This window comes from Toxorhynchites rutilus, chromosome 3, assembly GCF_029784135.1.
Source record: "Toxorhynchites rutilus septentrionalis strain SRP chromosome 3, ASM2978413v1, whole genome shotgun sequence".
In the NCBI taxonomy this organism is placed as follows: Eukaryota; Metazoa; Arthropoda; class Insecta; order Diptera; family Culicidae; genus Toxorhynchites; species Toxorhynchites rutilus.
This window is the reverse complement of record NC_073746.1, coordinates 7,732,416-7,757,013: the sequence shown is the minus strand read 5'-3', so window position 1 is coordinate 7,757,013 and position 24,598 is coordinate 7,732,416. Positions and strand designations below refer to the sequence as shown.

Sequence of the window (24,598 nt, the reverse complement as noted above, 5' to 3'; positions counted from 1 at the left end):
AATATTCCACCCGCATAACCCTCTCGGGGGTGGTGACGATGGACACGAGAAAGCTCAAAGCCACGCTCGACCTTGGCAATGCAACGGGGGAAGGTAAAAGGTTAGTTAGCTGATTTGACGGTCGACTGATTAGCGGATAAGTAACGACTTTGTGCGATAGGTTTTAGAATTCACGCAATCTCCTTCCGCTCGAGGAAACAATTGCGACCCCTGAGACGAATGGCCATCTTAGGGGTGACATCTCTGAGAATGCCTGGGATCTTGTTTTTTTCACGCTTAGAGCGATATTTTGCGGGGCGATATAGTGTAACTGAAAAATACGTTTCAGGTGAGTGACATACTGTAGTTAATTGTAATGTCAATCACGAAATGCATTTCGTTGTTGTGTTAGGAGAAACATTGTTGAAGTGTACTCCTGGGACTATAAATAACCGACTACTATGGGGATAAGAAGCTTGCTAAGCACAATGTAAATTATTTAATTATAATAGAACAGAATAAATTTAAATTAAATTTAAGTTTACAAAGTAAAAACAATCGTGTTTCTTATAAAAAAAATTGCTATTGAGAAGTTGGGTACATTTAAAGAAACGAGCAAAGCCAATTAGAGAAATATTCGTTTAACGGAAGATTTTTTTTCAAACTGTAGTTTCATAAATACAAAGAAAACTATCGATTGATTCTTGTTCTTAGAACCTAATCTGTTCTCTCCGAATCACTGTTCTCCGAAGCTCAAATCCGATTGTGAGCAACCGCTGCGTATCCAATCGTGACCGCGAAAATTGCAATTAGTTGCAGTCTTCTGCGCGACGTCTCGTTATTTCCCACCTTTCCGCCCCCGCGTCCTACTGTCCACCCGGCTTGATACCCTCGCCGACAGAAGGGCAAAGTCATTCATTCTGAAGCGCGTTCCGCGCCCCGTGAGACACGCGAGACAACGATTTAGCTAATTTTGGACGCTCCATCTGTCGCAGTTCGTCGCTGGACGCGGCAGGAGATTGTTGGTTTTGTTTGTTTGGTCACTCGTTGGAGTCGCTAAAGTCGCTAAGGATGAGGGTGCGATTGGGATCAGTGATTTTGGTCGCTTTGGCGGTCCTTTGCTGCGGAGCAGTGAAACCATCTTCAAAAGTGGATTTCACAGAAGCGGACGATTTGAATGATGGATTCGTGAGTGTGTTCAAAAATTATCCCAAGATTCAGGTTACGGTTGATACGTCGAAATTGAAACGGGTTCCGCTAACGGAAAGTGAGGACAGTTCTGGGAGTTCTGGTAGTTCCGGGTCCGAATCGGTGGAGAAACCAACTGTTGGGGTGCGAACCGATATAACGATCGAGATTTCGGAAGAGTCCGCGAATGACACTGCTAATGCCGCGGCTGGGAAAGTTGACTTAGGGAAGAAAGACGGTTCAGAGGGGAAGAAAGGAAGCAAAAGTGAGGACGATGATAACGCTAGTGTACCAGTGTTCAAAGGGATGGCTGGAATTCCCACGATAAGCAAACCTACGAAGCCATCATCAACGAATGGCGTGAATGGTCACATACCCATCATTACGCTGAATAAGAGACCACCATCTTTCGTCCATAAGACCGAGGATCGGAGACCGTCAAGACCCTACGATGGATGGAATCGGTTCCATCCGGTGGCAGAAATTTGGACCACCGAACGACCATATATTCACCGGCTTGAATACGATTATAGAGGTATGCAATTGAGTCACAACACTTAGTATTAGTATTTTTGATCATTCAAATAATTCGCAGCTAAAATGAAGTAAGAATTTGTATAGAGATTTCCTACTTTCCCCCATATCTTTTACCTTTTTTTTCACAAACCTTGCGGGCTAACTGAGAAACATTAACCGCAATATTAGATTTAAATTAATTACAATACTTTCAAAAAAATAAATAAAACATCTGTTCGTTATACTGCTGATTTGAGAATGCTTGACTGAAGGACATTCATAAATATTTCGTATTGTAAACAAAAAAAAAATACAATAATAAATTGACGAGCACATGAAGATATAACTGCATCCGGAGTTGCGTTAAGGCAAAGTAACATCCCTAAAATTAGTTATTACTTAACAACTAAAGCGGATCGTCATTATCCACCGTAAACATTTTTGTAGAATTCTCAACGACTTGACAATACTTATTGTAATTTGGAAGTAACTTTGCAATGCAGTTCAAAGTGGTTTTTAGCCATTAGAGTACGATCCTAAATTAGGCTTCTTTCGAAATATTTGTTTTTGTATAGTAATGTCAGTGTCAAAATAAGTTAAAGTATGTATAACAACCAGTGCTAGAAATTTTAATCAGCCACCTTTTTGCGGAGAAAACAGTTGCTAAGATTTATCGGTTCCTTATACCGTATGCGTGATAATGTTTGCACCATTGAACAATGTCAAAGTTTAAAAAATTCTTAGAAAATTTGGTTTCGATTTTTTTAAAAGTCATTCAAAAGGTAGATTTGCCAACCTTGCGGTTTTTCCATGATATTGTCAGCTTTTTTAACCCTCTACAGCCCAAGCCCGCCTTTAGACGGGCTTCGCGGATTCTCTTTTCAAATTATTCGGACATTATTTTCAATGTTCACCTCTACTAGAACGTCTTTAGAATATTTTCATCTATCACACATAAACATTGTTTTTAGACTGGCAGCTTTCTGCTATGAGTATTTTAAGTTGAAAGTCGGAAATTCGAGATAAACGTGGTGTAGGAGTGGTTTTTTAGATAAATAAAAAACTTGGGCGGTAGAGGGTTAAGCATGTCAGCTAAACATCCAGTCACATCTATGTATGTGAAAAAGTGATATCTTCCATCATGACAACGCGAGACCACAAATATTTTTGATGACGCGCCATAAAATAAGAATGTTTGGATTGGATGTTTTGGTGCATTTACCGTAAAGCCTGGATCTTGCATCATTTGAGTTCCTTTTTACGCAATATGATGACAAATCTACAAGGTTCGTGTTGATCGACCTCCCTTCGAAGAATCCATGTTGATCTGGCGAAATGTACGATTTGACAGCATTGAAGAGCACGCCACCAACAAGAATTCGAATAGCTTGGACCCTGCGCATAGAGAAGTTATACCACGATACGTAGACACGTCAAGTTTATCACCTTTCTTATGAATAGGAAACATTACTGATTCTTTCCATTTCACCGGAAATTTCCCCTCTGACAGTGACTTACTGAAAACAATTGCTAATGGAGCAGCAATTGACTCAACACACTTTTTCAATACAATCGGTGGAATTCCGTCAGGTCTAACAGCTGAGGAAGATTTTAGTTTACGAATCGCATCAAGAACGTTTTGTTCTGAAAAAGTGAAGTTTCCCATTTCAATCACGTCCCTAGACACATTCTCTAGTGCCAGGCTTATAGCTTGATCCCTGATGTGGTTCGTTTTAAACAGCCTGGAGAAATGGTTTGCGAACAGATCACAAATTGCAATACGAGACTCGGCTACTCTATCATCAAGAAACATAGATTTCGGAAGCCCGCTCGTTTTACGTTTTGAATTCATAAAAGCCCAAAAGCTTTTTGGATTGCGTTTGAGATCATTCTCTTTGCGCTTAACGTACCTTGAGTAGAGTAGTTGATTTAGGGTTCGATATCTTCGACTGGCAGCATTGAACTGATGTTTTTCCATCGGATTTCGGTGAATGGTGTATCTTCTCAGAACAGCCGCTCTCAGGCGTTTCAATTCGCGGAGCTGGTGACTCGACCATGGAGGTTTACTTCTAGGGCGCGGTGGAGGGACAAAGCGATGAAATAAATGAATAAGTGTGCTAGTAAGCAGTGAGACAGCAACGTTGGTGTCGTCATCAAGAAGCTGGACCCAATCGTAGTTAGAAATAGCACGACTAATTTCATCGAAATTTGCTCTGTGAAAATCAAATCACATATCATCGATGGAATCATCATAAATTAAAGGTACTGGAAAATGCAATCTGGCGACAACAGCAGGATGGAACACGTCAACTTCAATCAGAGGTTCGGAAGCCTCTACCACGGTACAAGTTGAAACAGCCTCTGCGTTGATGAATATTAGATCCAAGGTACGGCCTTTGTTATTTTTGACGTCATTCATTTGTTTCAGGTTCATTGTAGACATTCCATCGACGAAGTGAGCGCTAGAGGTCGAAAATCTAGACTCCAAAGGATCAGCGTACAGAAAACCAGCAGCAGAATTCAACCAGACAAGGTTAGGTTGATTGTAATTTCCAAAAAGAATATGAGAATCGCTCGGCTTCAATGATTCAGTGACATTGGAAACGGACTCAAGATGCTTTTCGATGATGTCGGCATCAACTGCAAGATCTGGCGCCAAATATACCACCCCGACAACAATAATATCGTCTGATCCATGTACGTTCACCCAAAGATGCTCCACTGCATCGCAAAATTGTGTAACTGATTTCGAAGATATAAACTTCTTGGATACCGCAATGAGTACGCCGCCTCCTCCTTATTTCCCCGTCGTAATTGGGTCACGATCGTTCCGAAATACCGTATAATAGTCACCAGATAGTTGAGCGGAATGGATATCATCATTCAACCATGTTTCGGTGAGAACGATAACATCATACTCCGTATTCGATGTAGCCAGAAACAGGTCGTCAATTTTGGTACGAAGTCCTCTCACATTTTGGTAGAAAACCGATATGCTGCTCACTTTGTGGGCATCGTCATTATTCTGCGCGTTTCGAGTGTTCTGGACAGATACTGTAGGCTGATGCAAACTATGGATGGTGAATGGATCAGAAAGCATATTGTTCGAAATGAAAGTATTCTTGCCTGGGGAAGCAGGGGATGACTCCCCAGGTAAGGAAGACTCCTTCCGTAGCTACAGACATAGGACCGGGACGACTGTGACGATTGGAACTGAATCGATTTGATTGCAGGGATGAACTGGTAGCCTGATCGGTCACGACTGGTCTGCGCGTAGAAGAGGCTTCCATACTGCTTATTGACGTGCGTCCCGGCAACTGCTTAGCACCTCCAGTGACCTCAATATGATGAAAAGCTTGATAGTAGCAGACGTTTTGTGTGGAATTGCTGAAACGATTCAATACCGGAAAAAAACTTGCCTGGCAGAACAGGCTGGGCTGCCCTATCTCCACCATCGAACACAGGAACGGGACGACTGCGACAGTGACCGAAGTGATATGGCTCGACTGTGCCGAGAGGATAAGGGCTGCCCATATGCTGCCCATATAGGCTGCCCATATATTATTGAATTGATATCCTTCTGGCGATTCGTCCAACATACGAGGAGCTAAGTCGTGGGGACTTTCGGGAAAGATGCTTGGATGGCTTCACACAGAATGTAAACAAAAGCTTTAATGCTTGTATTTGGTCGATGTCTTCAAAAGCCATTCATTGTATTACATGGACTGAAAAGTCCCGGAATTTTTCAACAGATGGCGCCACTAAAAATAACAAGATTCATTTCAAGAGGTTCATCTATCACTAGCTTATTTTTTATTTTTATTTGTTCACATACTACAGTTTTTTAAGTGTCACTGCCTGAGCTTTCTTATAGAAAATGGAAAAAGAGGAATATCGTATTTTGATCAAACATTGTTTTTTTATGGGAAAAACTCCTGAACAACCAATGCAGTGGTTGACGCAATTTTATTCCACTTCTGCTTCTGCTATAAGCACCGCAGATGCCTAAACTACAGAAATATGGTAAAAAAAATTTCGATTTTTTCAGATTTCTAGACTAGAATACCCCCTTAAACGAACAATATCTTCTGCGTAGAATGAGATACAAACTTCAACATGGCGCAGCTTGATCGAAACTACTCCGAATGGGTTATTTGAACTGAATGAGAACTAAAGATGTCCTACGAATTTGAAACTTATTGTAATTCATGTGAAATTGACGTTAATTTTGTAAAGGAATGAGAGTTTTTTTTTTATCTGGTTCTATAGTAATGAAACACTAAAACTTTAGTTTTTTGAATGTTTCGCGCCTGGATACAAAAAAAATCAAATGACCAGTCTTAAAAATGAAGATAGTTGTGTGTTATGCAGTACTGTTTGCAAAACGGTTTTTCTATGTAATAAGTTTCAACATACACTCGATGCGAATCAAAAGTAGTTTTCTTGAACAATCGAAGAAAACATAAAATATTCTAACGTTCCTGCTTTTCTAACGATACTCCGATACTTAGAAGCATGGTTTTTTTAAGTAATTGAGTTTTGGATGCTATATAATACGCCTGGAATATGTTTTCATTGACAAGCTCAAATACAACCATTTGACCAGAATGAGGATTGAACCGGAAGCTCCCATCGAATACGTTGTATAAAAATATTTTGGATATCTTGTAATCGGCAAACGATTTTCCAGAGTCGGCAACGGAATCGTACTGTAGACAAAATTTTGTGTAGACATGCAAACACCAATAATATATGAATAATATATAGGACTGTACCGATCAGGGTTGCCAACTATAATTTTCAAAAATCAGGGAAAATGAAAATAAAAATCATTATAGCTCATTATGGGGTGTCTGAAAAAGTTTGTGCCGATTTTTAGGAGAACGAAGGCATCATTTTTATAGGCAGACATACATTTATTGTGCTCCCGTGGCCGAGTGGTTAGCGTCAAAACCTAACATGCCGGGGGTTCGGGTTCGATTCCCGTTCTGGTCGGGGGAATTTTTCGTAAAAGAACTTTCCTTCGACTTGCACTGTGGTCACGCGTATTCTAGAGCTTGCCACTCAGAATGCATTCAAGGCGTGTTATTTGGCATAGAAATCTCAACTAAGTACTAGTAAAAATGACGCAAGTAATATTACGTTGAGACGGCGAAGTTCCTCTAGGAACGTTGGTGCCATTTAAGAAGAAGACATTTATTCAATTTTATGGGCGCAGTTTTGTTTCACAATCTTTCGCCATGTTTCATACAGCCTTAAAATTATATCCTACCAGATCATGTTCGCTATTCCGTCGAAAACTGTTCAAGGCATTTTTATGCTGTCCCTAGAATCGAAGTTCTTGTCCTTGAATGAATTTTGTAGAGACCTGAACCTTACTTGAGCAAACTTCCACTTGTCCTTTTTAGGCATTTCCACAACTATGCTTTATTGGTATTGTGGTTCGTGATATCATAACTACGACAATGAATGTCATACATTTTTTACGGTTTTTGAATTATTCATAATTATATACTTTACAAAAAAATCAGGTAAATATCTATAACTCTTTAATCCTTGACATAAGATTCTGGAGAGAGAGAGAGAGAGAGAGAGAGAGAGAGAGAGAGGAAGAGAGAGAGAGACAAAAAAAATCTCGCAAAATTATCCTTAATATTCATTCATTCAATTGGCGTTGACGGTTTTATTTTATGTCATTGCGAAGCGAAAAACATAATGGGGATTTTCAGGTGGAATAAACGCTCTACGTGTTTCAAGCATTCAAATAAATATTAGTACGTAATATTAAATAAAAAACGAAAGAAATAGCAATCACCATATCGTTCTAAATCATATTTTGGACGCTTAAGGCATATGATGCAGAAAACAGATCTAAACTTTATGCACAGGTATTATTTGGTTGATATTTTTAATAAATTAGTTCAATATGTATTTAAGCTTTCTACTTTGGTTGACTATTTGGCTATTTGATTGAAAACATAAAAAAATCTTCGAATAGAATGCTTTTCAAATGGAGCGAATAAGAATCAAACTTCGGACACTAAATCAAATTTCGGACAGATTGAATTCAAATTTCGGACACTTTATTTTGTAATTTTTTGGACGAAAATTACATTACATTTGAAAAAAACACTTACCAAGCAATCACAGTAAACTATTAACGATGATGAGAACTGATGAAACACGGGAGAAATTTAAATATTTATGAACGGGTAAGTTCTACGTGCTCACGCTAAGGAAACGTCAAACACAAACGATAATGAGTAGTGTTGTAAAATTTCTGGCGATTAGTGTTATAATTCAAATGTTGTTCTCATGTGAAATGATAGTGAAACCATGATTTACTCCAGAGAAGCAATTGTGATATTAATTTGGTAGTTATATCATCAGTTATTAGATTGTCAGTGAAAGGTCATCAATGATCCCCATGGTAGCGATCACTTGCCAATCAATATATCAATCAAGTGTAGCCCGCAATCCACTGAACCATCTCGAGTTCCATTTGATCTAACAAGGAACATCGACTGGCAAAAATTTGCAACGGCGGTAACAATTGGTGTCGAATCAATAGATACACTTCCACCATTGGAAGAATATCGATTTTTCGTAGATTTGATGTATAAAATCTCATTGGAAGCACAAAAAAGAAAAGTTCCAAGTGCTCCGTTTAAAAGAAAACCAGCCACTCCTGGCTGGGACGACGAATGCACAAAATTGTATTTGAAAAAATCTGATGCTTTCAAAGCTTTTCGTAGACATGGAACATCCACACACTTCGAGGAATATTCGAAGCTTGAAATACAGCTGAAACAATCAATTAAAGCAAAAAAACGCGGTTACTGGTGCAATTTCATTGAAGGTCTTTCTCGTGAAACCTCAATACGTACCTTGTGGAGGGTAGCTCGCAACATGCGTAACCGCTCATCTACCAACGAGAGTGAGGAATACTCCAACCGATGGATATTCGATTTCGCTAAAAAGGTCTGTCCAGACTCAGTTCCAGCCCAACATATTCTTCGAGAAACGTCTCCAAGCGGTGGATCTCTGGACAGACCATTCTCAATGCTGGAATTTTCTATGGCTCTTCTTTCACCGAACAACTCTTCACCCGGAAGCGATATGATTAAATTCGTTCTTCTAAAAAATCTTCCCGATATCGCGAAAAGACGCTTGCTAGACTTATTCAATACCCTACTAGAAAACAATATTGTGCCACCCGAATGGAGACAGGTCAAAGTAATAGCAATTCAAAAGCCTGGCAAACCAGCGTCTGACCATAACTCATACCGTCCGATTGCTATGCTCTCGTGCATAAGAAAATTGTTGGAAAAAATGATCCTTCGAAGACTCGATCAATGGATCGAGACAAATAATTTGCTATCAAGTACACAATTTGGGTTTCGCAAGAGCAAAGGAACGAACGATTGTCTAGCGTTGCTTTCTACAGATATTCAACTGGGCTTTGCGCACAAGGAGCAACTGGCTTCAGTATTCTTGGATATTAAGGGAGCTTTTGATTCGGTTTCCATAGAAATTCTGTCAGACAATCTGGACAGATGTGGACTTCCTGGAATTTTGAATAACTTCTTGTACAATTTGTTGTCAGAAAAGCAAATGAACTTCACCCTTGGACAACTGACAACTTCCAGAAATAGTTATATGGGTCTACCCCAAGGCTCATGTCTCAGCCCCCTTCTTTATAATTTTTATGTAAAAGATATTGACCTTTGTTTGGCAGAACAATGCACGCTAAGACAACTTGCAGATGATGGTGTGGTTTCCGTCAGAGGTCCCTATGCCGAAAACTTGCAAAGACCATTGCAAAATTCCCTAGATAACTTGTCTTCTTGGGCAAGAAATTTAGGGATCGAATTCTCGCCGCAGAAAACAGAACTGGTAGTGTTTACTTACGGTTCCCAGCCCAATTGCAACTTAAGCTTTTGGGCAGAAGCATTACCCAATCATTGACCTTCAAGTAGCTTGGTGTCTGGTTTGATTCAAAATGCACTTGGAATACCCACATTACGTATTTGAAGCAAAAATGTCAAAAGAGGGTCAACTTTCTCCGCTCGATTTGCGGCACGTGGTGGGGAGCTCATCCGGGAGATCTCATAACGCTTTATAAAACAACTATTCTATCTATTCTGGAGTATGGCTCTTTCTGCTTTCTCTCAGCAGCTAAAAGTCACCTTCTAAAATTGGAACGAATTCATTATCATTGTTATACGCAGACTCTCAGCTGTATGCACTCAACGCATAACATGAGTCTCGAGGTTCTGGCAGGAGTAACTCCTCTACAGAACCGATTCTGGGAACTTTCTCTCAGAATACTGGTGAAATGCTGAGTCACGAACACACTTGTGATTGAAAACTTTGAAAAAATTCTTCATCTAAATATACAATTTCGGTTTATGAAAATTTATTACCACTATATTTCGTCGGATATTTGTCTTCCATCGTTTACTCCAGACCGTGCTCACTTCACCATCAGCAGTTCCTCAATTGAATACGATCTATCGATGAAACAAGCAATACTTGGGATTTCAGATCAGCTTCGACCAACTTTCATTCCCCGTATTTTTAACCGAAAGTACCAAAAAGTCAATTGCATGAAAAGATACTTCACTGATGGGTGTGGAAACGGTTACGATGACATCGATCACGCAGTTTGGCAATGTACGGATAATTACGCAGCCAGAGAGTACCGTTTGAATGCCCTTGAGGCCCAAGGAAGACAACCCTATGTTCCTGTTAGAGACGTGTTGGGAACTCGCGACATCTGCTGTATGCAGTTGATCTATATGTTTGTGAAACGGTCTAGTATAAACATTTAATGCTGTTGTGTTTTTTCTTTTTCGTTATTAGTTTGTTTGTCTTGTACCCTCATCTCACCGTCGCCCACCCTCGACAGTAGTCGAACACCAGATGATATCCCTGGTCATTATGCACAATGCTACAGTGCGTGTGGAAACCCTCTGTTGAGACAACGGTACTCCTTATCCTAATCCCTAACCTGTCCTGTCCCACAAAAATGGTTGCCCTTTTAACCTCGAGTAAACCGCGAGTATTCGGTCGAATCCTACTAAACAAAGCAATTAGTTGAAACTTTGTATAAACAAAACTTGAATTAGCGGCTCCGCAAAGCTTATGCGATCGAGCCTTACAAATAAATGAATTGGAAAAAAATATATATATCATCAGTTTATTAAGCATTTCAAGATATTAGAACAAAGTGTCCGAAATATGATTCAGAACGGTACAAGGGAGAACCGGAGAGCTTTTTATGTAGGCTATTCTGACAGTTCTGAATACCAACAAGGATCCTTTTTATTGTGATAAAATAAAAGACTAAAAAATCAGGAAAAATTAGGATCACTTTAGAAAAATCAGGCAAATCGAGTGTTTGTCAGGATGTCAGGATACGAGTCAAAAAGTCTGGGAAATCCTGAAAAATCAGGAAGATTAGCATCTTTGGTACCGACACTTAGACCCGCTATCTCCGTTATCCGATATAGTTATCTCAATTGAGCCTTAATTTCATATATTTTCATTTTTCTCTTATAGTATATAATAAAATTGCTGTTTAAATGTTGTTATACAACCATTTCATACCAAAGTGATTCTCAGAATTTCGTAAAAAGTGGGCGTTTTGTTTCTTATTGCAAAATATTAGACCCGTATTTTTTTATTTGTTCGTTAGGGTGACCATTTCCGGAAATCAGTTTTTTCCCATTTTTTTCAAAAATGACTGCTTTTAAAAACTCCGAATTTTTGAACTACCGGACCGATTCAGTTACTTGATATACCAAGTCAAAGCCAATTAACTGGTCTTTTTTGAAAAAAAAAACTAAACTTTATATTTGTTTTGTTTTATAGTTTACATGGTATCAGGACCAAGGGTGCTATATATTTTTTATATTTAGAATCCCTTCTTGAAGATTTTTACATAACATATACAAGCATAAAAAATGTGCGTTTTTTTCGGTTTTGAGTTACGATTTTTCAAAGTTAACCGATGGTCCAGAAAATCATTTTTCCTCTTTTTTCAAAAAATCATAACGTTTGAACTACTAAATCGATTCAGATAATCTACATATTGAATCAAAGTCAATGAGCTAGTCTTCTTTGAAAAAATACTACACTCGCGAAAAAGTTGAATTATAGTCGTATAGATCTAGTCTAGTCGCATAGGAATATTGAACGGAGCCTGGAAACTCATAACATTAAAACGAGAAATAATAAAACTCAGATTTTTCGATATGTTATGCAAAAAAAAAACCTCTGCTTTCGAAAAAAATATTGCGCCCTTAGTCCCGAAACCAAGTAAATTTTAAAAATCAAATACAATCAATGATTAGGGATTGCATTACCGTGCCAAAATTTCAATAACCGGTTATTCGGTAATTCATCGTCAATTTGATCAAGTCAGAAACAATTTCAAATGAGCAGAATGATTATTCATATACGGGAACAAATCTGCGTATGCGGAACGTCTTTCTGCAATCCTTCCAATCCGGGTTTCGAGCAGCTGCTTCGAAATTCTGCTCCGATAGCTGTTCTAGCATAAATTTCAATCTGACGTCAGCTTCATAAAAGGTGCATTTCTTCCGCAATAGCAGTTCAACAGCGACCAGAACTGGTTCGAAGGCATCAACCAATTCCTATATCGCTGTCAATTCTTCATCGATGACGCTTCTCTTGTGTTCCGTTTTCAGATCTAGCAGCGATTTTTGAACTGCAGTTCGGAGGTCGTAGAATAGACGCAACACTGCCAATTGTGTTTTTTCGATCTTATTTGATTCTCGAGCAATATTTCAAATTACCGGTTATTGGTTGTAAAATTACCGGTAATTCGGTAATGGAAAACGACCCGGTATTACCGGTAATACCGGTTAACAATCCCTATCAATGATCACGAGAGCAAAATTCAAGTTTTTGCAAGTGTAGTATTTTTTCAAAAATAATTGGTAGTTGGCTTTAATTTGATTTGTCGATCACCTAAATCGGTTCAGTAGTTCAAAAGTTATGAATTTTTGAAAAAAAACTGATTTTTCGCATAACCCTAAAACCGAAATAGTCACCCTAACGAAAAAAATAAAAAAATACTGATCTAATATTTTGCGGTAAGAAACAAAACTATCACTTTTCACGAAATTCTGAGAAACACCATATCGGTTTGGCATGGAATGGCTGTATATGTGTGTTGCGTCAAAATGACGCGTGCTCGTAGAGATAGGTATATAAGAAACATCCGTAAACCTAGTGTTAATAAAACTCATTCTCCACAGGATATCCCATCTACATGAAGGAGTACGACCCATATGGCTCCAGTCATCATCGAGAGTCTCACCAGGGCTTCAAACCGTGCTATTGCAGCGTCTATCAACCATGGGACCGAGCTCCTTCCAACCCAGTGCTACCCACGCCCACACCGCGCAAGAAAGTCGACGACAAGGTTGACATTCCGTACAAACAGCATCGGGATTAGGGTTAGCTTATGGCTTGATGCGATGGAGAAGTACTACTATACAGGGTTTTGATAGTTTTCTAAGATAAAATATTTTCTATAAACATTTAACCGTTAGCATGATTGTTTGGGATGACAGTCCATTTTACAACATTGCATAACTACCGAAACATAATCGCGAGAACAGATCGACTGGAAGTCGTGATCAATTAATGTTCGCTGCCAGTGAATATGTCATCCGATTAGAAGAGCAAATTGTCTTTCAATGACTGATTACCTTCGGTGTATTTATAACTTTTTGTTTTATAGCTCAATACATAAGCAAACGGCTTGCGCTCTTTTTTAAGTGGCGTCCAGCAGGTCGATCACAATCGTGCGCAATGAGTTAACAGCCGTTTGTTCATTAAACATCATCCCATTCGTGTACCACTATTTTCGTTGAGAAGAAGTGCTCAGTGTGGCATAATTTTAATGAAATACACAATGAGATTCAAGTTTTGCTGTGTGATTCTGATGACACTAGTGATCAATTCGAGATCAGGTAAGTCAGGATTTGTTTGAATAGTTACCAACGATGAGTTTCCTACCGGTAGCCCCACAGATAAACTTCAACCAACAGGACTCCGGTTCAGAATCGATGGAGTTGCACGATGAAATGATGGTAGGATGTGGTTACTCTCCCACCATGGTTGTCTCACCCGTCATTGAAACACCGCAACCCTCTTCGATAATACAACATGATAAGCCGAAATCAACCGTGAAGCCTGTTTACAGCGTGAAACGCAATTAATCGCATCGCAAAGCAGACTTTATTTATAGCACTATGACAAATGTTTTTCAAACAGGTTCACTCTATTTTGTTTACATTAGGCGTATCTTTAGAAGTAAATTGTGTCTGCGGAGATCGCTCAATAAGATCGTCCGGCGATAGAAAACTGCTTCGTGCGTACTGAAATGAATAATGAAAATTAAGATGACAGTCTCACATTAAGATGACAGGATACTTACAATGGCCAAATAAGGTTCGTCATCATCGCTGGTAGTCGAACTGAGTCGATCTTCGCTATCAAATTGAGTGTCTTTCTTCGGTTTAGACATCTCCGTTGTAGTTGATGTGGTGATCCACAACATGTTAGAGACTTTTTCGTTGATCCCCATGAAGAATTCTCGTTTCCGTTCATATACCTTTTCGCTAAATTGATGAACTTTTCTGGGGTATATATTATTCAGAAGCTGTGACTGAGCAGGAAGGTATTTTATTCTTACCCCAGTAGTCCTCCTCCGACGTTGTTTTGTCCGCCCAGCCACCCGGTGAAGGGAGCTATATTGAGAAATGGAAAAACATACATTCAACAAAAAAAAACCTTAAACATCAGCAAAACCTTATTTACCAGCCCCCACCACTACTAACGACATCAGTATCATCAGCTTCATTTTATTACTCGTGAAAAAGTATAGATGTAAACAGATTTCGTGCAATAATCCTTCTGAACAAACAGGAGCTACTGGAGCTACTGAGTCCGATTGAACGATCGTGACCTATATTATTTGTGCGAGTTAATCTGTACGCGACAAGCTCAAGGCCCCTGAAATCGCTTATCATCTGATGGTTGTTATTGGAAACAGCGCGAAGATGCAATGACTTCCGATTATTCCAGACAATACAGACATTTTCTGATTTTGAAGGCTAATCGGTATATTACACTAGACCAGCTATACTCAATCTGCGTCCAGGCGGGCGACCCATCTGATATCACTTTGTTTGAACAATTTTGTTTGAATAACAATAACGAAACCCAAATAAATCATTACCTATGTTTTTTTTTATGTAGGACTGCATATTTCAGTATGTGTCCGGAAAAATATCGCTCAGAAAAAGTGTAATGTCATAAATAGGCTAGAAATATTGTGGCGCAGGAAAAACATCATGGGTATGAATGCCTCACAAAAACGCATAAATTCTATTACAATCTTTTTTTTTCGTTTTCGTTTTTCGAAATTTATTCTGAGTACAATGTAATGATGGCGAAGTCCGCATTTAACGATGCGATCCGAGTCGAAGCGACGATCTCTCGCACAAAAACCTAGATTTTTCAAAATTAATCGATGGTTCCAAAAAACAATTTTCCCCCTTTTTTCCACTACAAAAATTCATAACTTTTGAACTACTGGACCTAATGAAAAAATTAAAAAATACGGCAAAATTAATTTCCTTGGTCACTTTTTCAACTACAGGGTAACCTCGATATAACGTACATTTTACTTTCAAAATTGTACGTTGTATCGAATTTTACGTTATATCGAAGCATAATAAAGAACTCACAAACGTAGCCTATAATACATTATTGCGTTGCTGTTTCAGTGAAGTTGATGAATAAATTCAATTAAAAGACGAAGCCAGACTTTTTCATGATGTTTCCCTCCGTACTGTATTTCGGGATTGATGAAAGCTACAAAACATGTTTCAGCATCACAATACAAATAATTCATCATTCTTTCAGAAAAAAAATATTCGAAAATTTTTTCCTTTACATATTGGAAATGTGTACGTTATATCGAGTGACGTTATATAAAGGGTGCGTTATATCGAAGTTTCCCTGTTAAACCAGAATAACGAAACCGGATTCCTGAAGTAACAGATTCTACTCTATTGTATACTGAGTCAATTATATACTGAGACGATTATATACAGTTTAAAAAACAAAAGGTTTATATTTCAAATATGACTTTTTATTTCAAAGTTAAGGTGAAAGTTAATTGGTTGTTATAAGTACAATGCACAATGCTCCAGGATATGTATTTAAGTGGAAATTATCATTTAGAACTTGACAGTTCTTCTTTAAACAAAAACTGTCTAAGACAAAGTTGTTACATATGACAAAGCGCTCATTTTTATGTTGTAAAAAAATTTATTTTTTTTTTGATTAAAATTGTCGATGAAATAAAAAATATAACTTTCTTATCTTTATAGATAGAGGTAAACATAGTTCGACAATGTTATAGTCCCAGTTATTTAAAATATCTTTGTAGAACAAAATTTATTTCTATCTCTTGAAATAACCGATACAGCGCCTTGTTTCTAAGTTACGTTAGGGTCACAATGAAAAAACCTGTTTTTTGCTCTACCTTTTATATTTCAAATTCTATACACAAATTGTCTTCGGAAGACTTTTAGAACTTACTAATATAAACATTTTGCGATGCAGAACTTGTCAATATCTCAACTTAACTCAAAGTTATTGATTTTTTTTTTCCAAAATATTATTTTATTAAGGCACATGTGGCGTTAGCCTGACGGGGCCGGGAGTCCAATATTTTGACAATTTTTGTCTTACAACTATGTTAGTAATATGTAACCGATTACTCGCGGTTGGCTCGAGGTTAGTATTACAAGTGTTCTCATAATTGGTATGTTGCAGTCTTCGATGCTCTGTACGTGTGCCCGACACGGGATACTTTCTATTGGGATACAGCTGACCATTAATCAGCAACGCCCCCCTAGTCTGTACCCCATATCTAGCGTGGTGCGTCTTTCTCGACTCGAGGAATCCAGGATAGAATGGTCACTAGCCGGCGCAATCATCAATCATCTGGCCCGTGCATCTGTAAAGAGTGTGTGTATGTATTGCCGCGACTAAGTAAAAGTTTATCGATCGGATAGGAGGGATATGAAACGGGGACACAACGAAGGAAACATCATTAAACGATGACATCGGCGTTTCTGAGGAACAGGTATAGATGAAGCAGAAGATCAGGATCGCGGCTACCTAAGATATCCCGGACGGGGATATCCGATTGTCTGCCTTGTGCTCTCAGTGCTCTAGAGAGCTGAGAGCGAGCAGTATGGAACCGGATATACGACCAGACAACATGCTCGATGTCGTGGTAGCCATCGCCACAATCACAAAGATTGTTTGCTGCGAGCCCAATGCGATAGAGATGCGCGTTTAGGTTGTAGTGATTGGACATGAGCCGATATATCACGCGAATGAAATCACGACCTACATTCAATCCCTTGAACCATGCACTCGTCGAGACCTTAGGGATAATCGTGTTTAACCAACGACCGAACTTATCACCACTCCACATGCGCTGCCAACTAATGAGTGTGTCCAGACGAGGAATGTGAAAAAATTCGTTATAAGCAATTTGCCTTTCAAAAAGTGTGCCTTCTAAAGCGCCCACCTTAGCTAGCGAGTCCGCTTTCTCATTCCCCGGAATCGAACAATGAGAGGGAACCCATGCTAAGGTAATCTTGAATAATTTTTCGACCAAAACACTCAATAGTTGTCTTATTCTAGTTAGGAAATAAGATGAGCGTTTATCAACTTTCATTGAGCGGATTGCCTCTATTGAGCTGAGACTGTCTGAAAAAATAAAATAGTGGTCGATGGGCAATGTTTCAATGATCCCCAGTGCGTAGTATATCGCACCCAGTTCAGCGACATACACGGAACAAGGATCTTTGAGTTTGAAAGAGGCACTGGAATTTTCATTGAAGATGCCGGAGCCAGTGGACCCGTTTATGAATGAACCGTCAGTAAAGAACATTTTATCAGATACAACTTTCCCATATTTTTCCGAAAATATCGACGGAATAACATTGGAGCGTAGGTGATCTGGTATTCCATGGATTTTTTGTCGCATGGACAGATCAAAAATGACAGAGGAATTGCAAAAGTATGGGAAGCAAACTTGGTTGGAGATGCCCGGTGAAGGGTGCACGTCGTGGGTAAGGTACTCATGGTATAAAGACATAAAACTTGACTGAGGAGTCAGTTGGAGTAGATTTTCGAAGTTATCAATCACCAATGGATTCATGATCTTGCAACGGATGAGAAATCTGTAGGATAATTCTGTGAACCGAAGAGTAAGCGGGGGTACTCCTGCCAAAACTTCGAGACTCATCGTATGTGTCGAATGCAAACACCCCATGGCTATACGCAAGCAACGATATTGTATCCTCTCCAGCTTGAGAATATGAATCCTGGCAGCTGATCGGAAGCAAAAACTGCCATATTCCAACACTGATAATATCGTTGTTTTGTACAACTGAATGAGGTCTCCTGGATGGGCACCCCACCATGTTCCGGTTATTGTTTGGAGAAAATTGAAGCCAAACTGCGTATTTGACAGCAAATTGTTCGTTTCGACCCACTTGTCTAAACGAAGTAGAATCATTTTCTCTAACAATTTGCGAATACAGGATAACATTGCAATCGGCCTATACGAGTTGTGATCGCAAGCCGGCTTGTTGGGTTTTCGTATGGCTATCACTCTCACTTGTCTCCAGTCATGCGGGACAATATTCAGCTCCAGAAACTTGTTGAACAAGTTCAGCAAACGCTGTTTTGCCAGGTCGGGAAGATTCTTCAACAAGTTGAATTTAATCTTGTCCGACCCCGGAGCTGAATTGTTACATGAGAGGAGGGCAATTGAGAATTCTACCATCGAAAAATTCTCATAATCGCATTGGAGCGGAATATCGCGTACGACGCTTTGTGCAGGAACAGAATCGGGATAAACCTTCCTTGCAAATTTGAAAATCCAACGGTCAGAGTATTCCTCACTTTCATTGGTATGATTCCAGCCACGCATTCTCCTAGCCGTATTCCAAAGAGTGCTCATAGCGATCTCCCTTGACAAACCATTGACGAACTTCCGCCAATATCCACGCTTTTTTGCTTTAATCAGACCATTTAGTTTGGCTTCTAGAGCTTGGTACTTTCGAAACCATTCCACTAATCCAGTTTTCCTGATTTTTTTGAAAGCGGATGATTTTACAAGGTAGACCTTTGAACATTCCTTGTCCCACCAAAGTGATGGAGGACGACGTCGGAAAGTGGTAGCAGGAATACGTTTCTTTTGAGCTTGAAGTGCGCTATCGTAAATCAAACTTGATATAAAATTATACTCTTCAAGGGGAGGAAGTTCATGCATCGAAATAATTGCTTCAGATATTAATTCTGCAAATTTTCTCCAGTCAATATTTTTCGTGAGGTCATACGCAATATCGACTGACTCACTAGATTTTGATTCATTGGTGATCGATAAAATTATTGGTAGGTGATCACTACCGTGGGGATCTTGGATTACCTTCCATGTGCAATCCAGGGATAATGAAGAAGAGCAGAGAGATATGTCTAGCATGCTTGCCCGTGCAGGAGGGTTGGCTATCCTAGTTGCTTCCCCAGTATTTAAAACTGTCATGTTGAAGTTGTCGCACAGATCATAAATCAACGTGGCACGGTTGTCATCGTAGAGTGACCCCCATGCTGTTCCATGGGAGTTGAAGTCACCTAAGATTAACCGCGGCTCCGGCAATGCCTCGAAAATATCAAAGAACTGATGGCGGCCTACCGTAGTCCTGGGAGGAATATATATCGAAGCAATGCAGAGTTCTTTGCCATTGATTTGTATCTGGCAAGCGACAACTTCAATGCCTGTAATCGATGGGATAGTGACTCTATAGAAGGAGTGACGTTTTTTGATCCCCAATAGTACGCCACCAAACGAGTCGTTACGATCTAGGCGAATAATGTTGAAATCGTGAAAATTCAGCTCGTCGACTGAAGAAAGCCATGTTTCACAGAGAGAAAATACATCACAGTTAGAGCTATGAACTAAAAATTAAAATTGGTCTAGTTTAGGGATGATGCTTCTGCAATTCCACTGTATGACAGTGGTCAAATCCTTGACCTCTTGCGCTGAATTAGGCATCGAGGGAAATGAACGCTGCTAAAAAGCCACATTTTTCTTTCAAAAATGTTCTCACAACCGGAAGCAAACATAATACTATGCTTTTAAGAGGATCATTTATATTTCTTCTTCTTGAATGGCGTTAACGTTCCCTGTGGAACTTTTGCCGTCTCAACGTATTCATTAACTAGCGTCGTTCATTAATACTTGGTTGAGATTTCTATGCCGAATAACACGCCTTGAATGTACTCTAAAGTGGCAAGCTCTAGAATACGCGTGACCACAGTGCAAGCCGGAAGAATTTTCTTTGACGAAAAATCCCCCAACCAGAACGGGAATCGAACCCGAACACCCGGCATGATAGTGTGGGACGCTAACCACTCGGCCACGGGTGCACATATCATTTATATTTAAAGCATTTAAAATGTTATCCACAAGGTCTGAAAGCGCAAGCAGGCCAGGTAGTGGCTGTTGCTTCGACCGCGAAAATGGAACAGACGTGTTCGTTGTTGTTCCGGGAAGTGCTGAGCACCCCTGGTTGGTAGCATGACCACGTAAACCGGGAGGTACTTGCTTCGGCCTATTCTCAGCACGTTCAGTTCGAAGCATCATTCCAACTTGGGAAGTTTCGGTATTCTTTCTGGGGAGTGATGGAAAAGAAGTAATTTTTCTTTTCCTGATGGCACCCTGCGATGTACCGGAACATCCGGCATTGGGAGCGTCAGCAACATGCTCGTCGTTCTGCAGAATGGAGTAGGGATTGTCCTGTGTCGTTGGCACGGAACTCTTAAGCATTTCTGCAAAAGTCCGCTTGGAACGTTCCTTTAAGGAACGCTTGAGTTTTTCCCCTCGTTGTTTGTACACCGTGCATTGGATAAGATCATGAGGAGTCCCGCCGCAATGAAGACACTTGTGCTCTTTCGCGCAAGGATTCTCATCGTGGCTCTCTCCAAAATCTGCGCAACGTTTTTTATTGCAACAATAGGCGGCCGTGTGACCGAGTTGCATACATTTGTTGCATTTCATTACCCGGGGTACAAACAATCGAACAGGTAAACGAAGTGCCCCTATTGCAACGTAATTTGGAAGGGCGGAACCCTCAAAAGTCACACGAAAAGAGTTTGTCCGATTGAGAATTCTTTTGTCATTTTTATGTGACACAGCTTTCAGTCGATCGCATGCAAGAATCTTCACAGTTTTTAGTGTGGAGTTCTTGAAGCGACCGACACCATCGATTATCTCTTTTCGGGTCAAACCCTTTTCGGTTATTACGCCGTCTATTTCGACGTTGCAACAGGGTACGTATACACGATACTCAATCGCAAAGAGGTCGCAGCGCGTTATTTTGTTCGCTTGGGTCCTGCTTGAGACGACAACTCGTAGTTTGTCTGGCCCCATCCGTGTAATTTCGGTAACGTCAGAAAAATGTTGAGTTAGTTCCTTCGAGATACGAATGACATTGAGAGGTTTGGATTTTCGTCTAAAGTACACAATGAATGGGCCTTTGGAGCCTTCAGGGTATTCTTTAGGACGAAAATCCTGTTTCTCGCCGATTTCCTCATCTTCGGAACTACCAACTTCGTAAACAGAATTTTCTACCTCAATTTCTGCTTCATCCTCCTGCTCTTCAGGAGGAGGTTCGGTATCAGAAATATTCAATTGCGTCAACGGGGGGTCCTTTCCGCCCTCAGCTATATTAGAAAAATCGGCCAACTGTTCGATATGAACAGAATATAATAATTCTCAAAATGAATAAGTAAAAAAAAATATTATAAGGTTATGCTGCGGATAATATTTATATTAATTTATTTCATTTATATAAAATTCTAAAATGAAAAAAAGTTCCAATAAAATTTCAACGGTAATGTAACCAAGAAAAAATAGACACCCCTAATGCCAACGTTTGCCGATTTGGTAAACACACAGATGAACAATGGTGTAAATCCAGCACAGATGGTAGAAGGAGTGATAGGAGGACAAAAGAAAAATAAACTTATACTTGCCGCTGCTGTGTGGCGTGTGTGATAAATCTGTCTGAATTGTATCCTCTGCGTCTCGGTCGCGCACCACTTTGAGCTTCGCTCTACTCGCCTACTGGCGGTCTTCGCGACAATGTTTATCTCAAACCGATCCATTATCCATTCTCCAGTGATCTTTTGGCATAATGGGCTGATCGAAAAATCACAACTGAATGACGATAGGGTAAATGATCTTGGTTTGTCCGATTTGGGGTGTTTTTACGCAACTAGTAAATGCAAATCGATTTTTTTTCATGAAAATCACATATAACCGATACTAGTTTGGGTTTGTTCAAAAGCCCCAAGTTTCTTGTTGCTGATACTACTATAAGGCATTCAAATTATTCAATTTTTTATGTTTTTTAACGATTTTCCCCAAAGAGAAATTATGATCATGGTTTGATCACATCTGATCATGATTTGTCCAAAAAATGATCATGGTTTGTCCGGTTTTATAAATCACCATTTTTGAATGAAAACATTCGAATTCTCAAGTAGATGTTGCATTTATCATTGCTTGAGTTTTCTGTCACTATATTGATCCATTCATAATTTAGTCTTTTTTCAGAATATTGCCTTTTCTTGGGCATTTTAAAAATGTTACCTTTAATACAATAAACACAGAAAAACCTTACTTCTGCTATACGCGAAGCACACCATAAACAAACATAAACAAACTGCAGCGCACCAAGCGGTTGCCATAGAAGTCATGTGGACAAAATAACATCATTGAATTGGACAACTCATATGATCAGAATTGAGTTCATCAAAATGCGTTAGTTTAATGGTTTAGCTATGTAAATCTGATACAAATAGTGTGCAAGCATGATGTTTACAATATTTGTAAGTGTTATAATCCAGAAAAGGACTGAATACGTGCCAAATAATCATCTGGTGACCGATTAAAAGTTAGCTCGAATGAGGGGCGTATTGAAACTAATAGAAGGTGTATTTTATAATCCTTTAAAACATGTGATTCCGTAAAAATATACTATAAAACTACTGTAAATCATGAAAAAAGACAATTCTATTTATATGTTTTGAAACCTTCGAATACCTGATTTGACAAAGGTGTGCTGAATTAGAGCATTCAAAACAGTGGACAAACCATGATCGTATTTTCGACTGGACAAACCAAAATCATTTACCTTACTTAGAAAAAAATTATACAGATCAGGTTTAATTGCAAGGACACATGTTGAGTGTTTCACGAATAAATGAGACTCGCTAAACTATGGTTTATTTTCACATAACGTATATACATAACGTTTTGTTTTTTGTGTCCCGCGTTAGACCTTTGACTATCTGGTCACTTCACAATTGAGCCAAAAACACCCATAAATTCACACAAGATCTCCACCGACAAGCAAATCATAAAAATCAGTTTGCTTCTTATTTCGGATATTGTTTTAGAAATCATCGAAATAATTCTTTAGGGCAACCATATCGAAATTATCAAAAGTAAAAAAAAACTTGTTTGAATGAGCCGATGCTGCTGGAAGCCATGATGTGGGCTGACCTGGTACATCTTTTACTATTTCCTACATGATCAGTGTTCAAAGTTTTTTACCCCCCACATATTCCTGTTAGACGCAGTTCTAAGTCAAATATCAAATCGGAGATAAAAACGCACAAATGTACTCACAAACAAAGGTTCACGTCAAGTTTGAACACTTTTCACATAAATGAATGACAACAACATGCTTGATTGAAATTGTCAGATTGGAATTTTCTTGATGAAAATGCGCAAAAAGAATAAGAAGAAAACAAACTATCTGTCATTCAGCTGGCTCCTCTCTCTCAGGTTGAAACCAGTGAAAATCGACTATTTTTGAAACATTGCTGCAGATGCTGGACGTTATTTGTCGGTGATTGCTGTATGAATGAATGATGATTAATTTAAAAAATAAGAATCATTTATATTCCATTCTTCAGTATGTTCTACATAATTTATGAATACACAGACCTGATACATGTAAAATTTGAAAATTTTACAACTAGGGGTCGTTCAAATATTACGTAACGCTTTTTTTCTATTTTTGATTACCTCTTCTCTACATAACGTGTAACAAATGGTCATTTGCACAAGAATGTTTAGATTTAGTTGGATTTATTTGTAAATAAGTTTCCGCAACAATCCGCTTCTCCTTTTTTGAGTGCGTTACATATAATTTGAATATTTGAATGATCCCATAAACCTCATTAGTGGCCGTTTTGAGTAGCCTAAAATAGTATTCTTGATGTAATTGTTTCGTATATTAATTCCTAGTATGTAGTGTCCGTTTTGTGTGTATTAGACTGCTCCCCCACTTTTCACGTGTACCAAAACCCTTTTTTCCAATTGTTTATATGTAATTACTTCAGTTTAGTGGTTCATAAATCAGTTGTAGATAGTTCGAGAAGCAAAACCGCACATTAAACTCATGATAGCTCCGCGTTTAAACTTACCCCGCCCTACGGTCAAGTTGAGAAAATGCATATGTATGAAAAATTAACATTTTCAAATTGATATTTTTCGAAACATCCAGTGTGAATCCCTATTTTTAATCGAAAGTGATTTGTTATACGTGGTATAATCTGCAAACAGATTCAAATTTAGTGATTTAGTGATTTTTTGAGATAACTTTCAAGTTATCGTTTCAACTTGCCCCGGTGTACCTTAATAGTTTTGAAGAGACTACCAAGAGTTGAAGCGCTTGATTAAAAGGATAAATTAAGGAGTCTTCTAGCT

The 24,598-nt window shown here is 39.0% G+C and overlaps 2 protein-coding genes and 1 long non-coding RNA gene across 3 annotated transcripts; 2 read left to right on the top strand and 1 right to left on the bottom strand.

Annotated features, from left to right (window-relative positions):
• Window positions 1-945: 945 nt before the first annotated feature.
• On the top strand, window positions 946-13,261 carry LOC129777405 (uncharacterized). The gene is made up of 2 exons (XM_055783651.1): window positions 946-1,702; window positions 12,972-13,261. Exons 1-2 carry the CDS (start codon window positions 1,051-1,053, stop codon window positions 13,169-13,171), a joined length of 852 nt encoding a protein of 283 aa, XP_055639626.1. The 5' UTR covers window positions 946-1,050; the 3' UTR covers window positions 13,172-13,261.
• Window positions 13,262-13,450: 189 nt separating this feature from the next.
• Window positions 13,451-14,085, top strand: LOC129777931 (uncharacterized). Its single transcript, XR_008743322.1, has 2 exons — window positions 13,451-13,691; window positions 13,744-14,085. It is a non-coding gene; the product is annotated as an uncharacterized LOC129777931 (long non-coding RNA).
• Window positions 13,941-14,699, bottom strand: LOC129777930 (uncharacterized). Its single transcript, XM_055784523.1, has 4 exons — window positions 14,542-14,699; window positions 14,417-14,471; window positions 14,159-14,360; window positions 13,941-14,099 (listed from the first exon to the last, which is right to left on the bottom strand). The coding sequence occupies exons 1-4, from the start codon at window positions 14,582-14,584 to the stop codon at window positions 13,998-14,000; spliced, it is 402 nt and encodes a 133-aa protein (XP_055640498.1). The 5' UTR covers window positions 14,585-14,699; the 3' UTR covers window positions 13,941-13,997.
• Window positions 14,700-24,598: the final 9,899 nt, after the last annotated feature.